The sequence below is a fragment of the Neodiprion virginianus genome, chromosome 5 (genome assembly GCF_021901495.1).
Source record: "Neodiprion virginianus isolate iyNeoVirg1 chromosome 5, iyNeoVirg1.1, whole genome shotgun sequence".
Classification (NCBI taxonomy): domain Eukaryota; kingdom Metazoa; phylum Arthropoda; class Insecta; order Hymenoptera; family Diprionidae; genus Neodiprion; species Neodiprion virginianus.
The window spans coordinates 34187082-34193081 of NC_060881.1; the positions used below are offsets into that span (position 1 = coordinate 34187082).

At 33.7% G+C, this 6000-nt stretch overlaps 1 protein-coding gene across 6 annotated transcripts in view; it reads left to right on the plus strand.

The window, feature by feature from the left end:
• The window catches only part of LOC124304415 (plasma membrane calcium-transporting ATPase 3), a 120832-nt gene extending 116307 nt beyond the window's left edge, over positions 1–4525 (plus strand). For 4 of the 6 annotated variants that reach the window (XM_046762646.1, XM_046762645.1, XM_046762648.1 and 1 more), the window contains one exon: positions 2946–4525. In XM_046762646.1, coding sequence (XP_046618602.1) covers positions 2946–3167 — 222 coding nt within the window. In that variant the 3' untranslated portion in view covers positions 3168–4525. The remainder of the gene's footprint in view (positions 1–2945) is intronic. The other 2 variants (XR_006908171.1, XR_006908175.1) reach the window with 1 other exon arrangement.
• Positions 4526–6000: the final 1475 nt, after the last annotated feature.

Below are 6000 nucleotides of genomic sequence, written 5' to 3' on the forward strand. Positions count from 1 at the left end.
CTATCTTTGACCATGCGACACCTATATTTCGGCTTTATTTTCTTACTTAACGTACACCCACATACATCTATACTACTCTTACACGGTTCATAGTATCAATTTTGACCATACTAATAATTACGATAACACCACATACATATACCTGTGTACAAAAACGAGTTACATCGCGTAATTCTATATACCCTGCCTAAAAGCCTACAAAGAATGTTACTGTAGCAAATATCCGCAACGCATGATTATTATCATGATTACTACGTCGTTCTTGTTGTTTTTATTTCACCGTTATTACTACTGCTGTTATTATTATTATTATATTAAAACTATTACTGTTATTGTTATTACCGTCGCCCCTGACCAATCAGATATTTCTGTCAAGTAATGAACCAAGACTTTTTAACCCTCCGCCGATCAACATGGACGATATCGTCCACCCTGACTTTTTCATTGTTTAACAATATCTACTAATTGAATTATTGAAGATTTCGTAATGCCGACTATCGGAATATCAATTAAGTACCTGAAACTGGTTACCTGCATTTTTTGTAAATCTTTGAAAAGCCCTGAGTGGGGGAAAAGAACCCAGGACGAAATCGTCCATGTTGGCCGGCAGCGTCAGTGAGGGAAAAAAAAAAAAACAAACATGGCCGGCGGAGGGTTAATTTTGTGAATTAGATACCGCAATAGTATCTATTTCATTTATGTGTACTTTATTTCAGGATCAAAATTGTTAAATATCGAGCACACCTAATACGTATAAACATTGTTGTGATACAAATTCTATATGCCGCCTACCTACACTTTTCCGAATTGTTTGGACATTTTTGGTACGCGATATGTGTTATTCGACTTGAAATGATTTTTGCCAATCTCTACTTTCGTTATCACGTACTTTTCTTTCAGTTTCGAATTACATACACGTATTCCTTAAACATCTGTGTGCACATAATACATTATTTGTATGAGAATGCGTGCCCCTGCATGAGATATAGTCGTTTTATTTCTCACAGCTCAAACGCAAGTTATTTTATACATATTATACTATATAAGTATATATATACATATAATGGTTTAATATTACGATGAAGCTTTGATTGTGTCCACGATGTTGTCTTGCCGCATCGTCGGTTAACAACACCTGAAATCTACCTCGTATATTAGAAAAATGCGTAAGTATTTACCACCAGAATTTTTATATATCCCGCTTTGTGCATTACTTGGATTAACTCAATCTTTCAACGTGTCTACATGTATATACGTATTTATCTATCTATGTATATGTATATATATATATATATATATATATATATATATATATATATATATATATATATATATATGCATACGTATATAAATACAAACATACACACACACACACATGGTGGTGGTACTCACGCTGATATACATATACATTACACTTGTTTATGTATATGCATCTACTTATACATCTGTTCTTTACGTATATATATTATATTCTATTGCATGAAAAAGCAGCAAAATCACTATCAGTAGTCATGTTTACTGTGCTGTTGTCAACATCATGCTTACCGTTGTTACAGGAAAATATCATTTTAACTACATAGTGCATTATACATGTATAGTATGTAAGTCGTTTCATTCGCAATCGTACAGAGTGATTTGCTGGTCATTCGTTAACAATTAGTATATATGTATATATTTTTTTTTTCATCTTCCTGTTGTCATTGCTTTCTTCCAACACTTGATTTCTTTCGAACATATTTGTTTTCCATTTTTTTTTCTCTCATAATAATTCTTGCTATGATTTAAAAATGAAAATCATAGACACCGATTTGCTTGAATGATATAAATAATCGTCGTATCTATTGTACTGACACATACGAAATAAGTTTAGATCTTTTTAAATGCGAAAGTATTCTAGCAGAATATAATTATCGATTGAATTTCAAGCAGATCCAAAAAAAAAAAAAAAAACGCTTCTTGCCATTTCAGCAATATAGAATAGATCAGGATTAAGCTTATATTCCATCTTATCAGTTAATCTGCGGGCTTTATGGTTAATATACACTCTGTACGTTGATTCAAGAGATTTTGATAAAGTATGATACATTGTCGAACGTCGTCGGTTGGTTACAGATTTTCGAACCTCGTTCGAAACGCAACCCCGGAGATGTTCTTGACTACGAATAAACGACAGAAGATAAATTGTCGTCAATTCGGTCAAGAACCGTTCGACAAAGTGTCAGCCTTGATATGAAGCATCAATCAATGTTGGGTGGTTTACAAGTGCATGCGATATGTTGAAAAAGCAACTCAAAACCAAAACCCCCCAAAATGAAAAAAAAAAATTAAAAAATTGTTGATGCAAATATTTGACGTTTAGTTATCGGTTGTGGCCTAATTTTTACATCATCTCCAATCATTACAAACGCGAGACTTCCGTCAAGAAGTAACTCGAAACAACCGTACAGTCGGTCTATTCGATAACATGTACGATAAGCAAATCTTTGAGCGAGGTATAATTGATAGAGTTATACTGCACAAACAATAAGCAAAATTGATCACCCTGAAGTTAGTAACGTTAACGTAACGATACATCGGGAGTAAAAAATCTTCATCGGACAATTTCAGGATGACTTTCAAGAAGTTGGCTTTTCAAAATTAGTGCATATTTTGTTTATAATGGATTTTTCACTAAATTTTGAAAAGTCACAAAGCTGCTGATCACCGATTTTTTTCTAAAAACACTAAACGTTACTAACTTCGTCCTCGTGAAAATTGAAAAATCCGAGCAGGTCGCAGCCATGTTCCATTTCCACATCGAGACGATTTTGAGGTTAAAGTTGAAAGAACCTGTCGTCACTCGCGTACAACGTAACAAGAAACAATGATATCGCATAGACCAGCTGTACTTTGTTAATACAACGCTAATCGAAATGACTAACAGATTTTTATGGGATTAATTACAGATCCGCGTAGTCAACGCATTTCGACAAGGTCTAGACGCTCGCTATGGTGAGCACAGTAGTACCACCCTGGCGGAGGTACTTCGCAAGCAGTCATCACTCAGCAAGCGATTGTCGCAGACGAGCAGCATCGAGTACGCGGACAACAATCCCGACGAGCTGACCATACCAGAAATAGACGTCGAACGTCTATCGAGCCACAGTCACACCGAGACTGCAGTCTAGTCGTATACCTAATACTTAATTAATGATACATACATGTATGTGTATACATACATAAATATATATATATATATATATATGTATATACACACACACACACGCGTACGTACATACATACAATATACATACATACATATAGCATATATACATATATATGATGTTTGTGGGTGTAACATGTGTGTACATCCGATGTATACACACACACACACACACACACAAACAGCGTAAGAATCTCATCGCATGGATAATAAATCTCTGATATAACCCTTTATTGACACGTAACGTATTGCAGCGCGTCAATTGCTGGCATGTCACGCGTTGTTGTAATTATTAGAATACATTATATAATATAGATGTAAGAGGACACGACACAAAACATATTATAATTTACATACGAAGAAGGAACGGGGGGAAAAGAAAAACGGAAAAATTCACGCGTAAAACCGTTTGTAATTGTGACAACATCGCAGACCCATCGTGTGTGTGTATACCTAAATAAGTGTAAGCGTAAAATTTGAAAAACTTTGAGAAAAAAAAAAAAAAACAAAACAAACAAACCAACAACACTAAAAATATTGTACCAAAGTAATAACACCACTGCCTCCCCTGTTGTAGCCAAGGTCATTCGGACGACAGTATATAAGTTACATTATACCCAGTGTTTTGACCATTCGATTTACATCCATATTTAAGCAGAGATGCTTGGGCAGTGAAAACAGAAATAAAGCTACTGAGTTGAAAATTTTTGAGGATACATGGGTATTTGTTGAATTCGTTGTACCGATGTATGTATGTTTTGTAGAGATTCTAATGTGCTCGAGTCTGAGTTTCAATTGAATTTGACATTCAGCTGTCGCGTACATTGCGAAGGTTTTGATTTTGACGATTGGTTACTGCCTGTTGTGTCAATGACTTAGCAATTACGCTTACGAGAAAGGAAAGGGAAAAGGATTATCTACTTTCCGTCGGAACACTGAGTACAGACGAATCGACATAAATGATATTATATATTTGTCAGTTAAATTCGACAGCGTTAAGTATAGGGTATTTTGTTTTAACAATTGTTCTCAAGCATCTCCGAGTGAGTATCTTTAATCAGAAACAAAAAATATAATAATATATCTACGTATACATAAATATGTAAAGTTCAGAATAATAAGAATTTGATAGATTTTAAATGCTGAATCGGGGGTGAACTGACGAGGGCAAGTAAAATAAATACAACTATAGGGAGGAAGAAAAGAAAGTCGAAAAGGAGAGATGAAGAGAGGAAAGAATTGAAGAAAGAAAATAACGAAGGGAGAACAAGGGAACATCAGAAACGGAGAAACACTGGCGCTAAACTGAAAGCAAAATAAAGGGACTAAAAAAAAAAGAAAGAAAATCATTGATGAACAAACGTAATTGTTCGTTTGTGATATTGTGTTCTTAGTTAAATTTATTTATATGTATGTATATGTATAATATTGCAAAAACTACAGAGGACAAAGCAAGTATATAAGTAAATGAATAAATAAATAGGCAAATGAATAATACTAAATTTCGCCAAGTGTTATGTAATGTATCGTTTAATAAGTCACTAAACTATCGCCTGTAACATGATCAACTCGCTAGCTGCAACAAATAACAATACGTTGAAGAAAAAAAATAATAATTTTTTTGCCAACGGTACATTTTATCGAGCGTACTGTAAATAATTGTTGGGACGATATACATATACATAAATATACAACCGCAACAATATATATATAATATATATGTATATAAACCGAGATAGAGAGAGAGAGAGAGAGAGAGAGAGAGAGAGAGAGAGAGAGAGAGAGAGAGAGAGAGAGAGAGAGAGAGAGAGAGAGAGAGAGAAAGAGAGAAAGAGAGAAATGTTGTCCGTACGAATAGCTATTGATTATAACAAAGTAAAAAATCAATTCGATTATGAATTATGAATATTTATATGTTGGAAAATATAAATATTCTACAAGTTCTCAGCTGAGCCGCATTGTGCTTGACATTCCATCCGAATTCGCGGTAGTTTTATTAAAATCTAAGTCGACAAATCGCTGCGTCGCATCGATTCAGTAAATTGTCACATCCCCGCATACCTATCAGTGTGTTATTATCCCGCTGCGTGTACTTTTGCACAATTTCCAGCAACGCGTTCTACCAACGGCTCCTTCTTTAATTCAAAATCAAAAAAATGTAATTACCATTTCAAAAATAACGAGCCAATAAAATTTGGAAGTGAATAGTAACAACCTTCGACACGTGAATCTCATCAATCGAATCTTGACAACCTGCACATTGTTACATATATACATATATATGTATGTACACACACACACACACACACACACACACATCTTCAAATGCATACTATATATGTGTATATTTCTCTTACATAATATAGTATCTACCACTTGAAACGAGATGGAATGGTACACACAATATTAACCGCTATACATGTATACATATTCTATATAGGTGGTGTATAAACTTGTCGAACTTTAACTAATATAGGCGAGTTTAAAAAAAAGTAAAAACAAGAAAAAAAAATTAGACGAAAAGAGAAGAGAAGAACGAAGACGAATAAATATAATGGATGAAACCACATTAATTACAAAAACTAAAAAGATATACAAATATATATATAAATAAAATATGTATAGAGAAATCATAAATGCATTCAAATGTTGTACCATTCAAATTGAACATACTTAATAGTCATAATTTTTACAGGATTACTATTATCATCACTACTATTAGTACTACTACTACTATACTACTACTACTACTACCACCATTATTGTTACTACTACTATTACTACTACCATTATTGTTA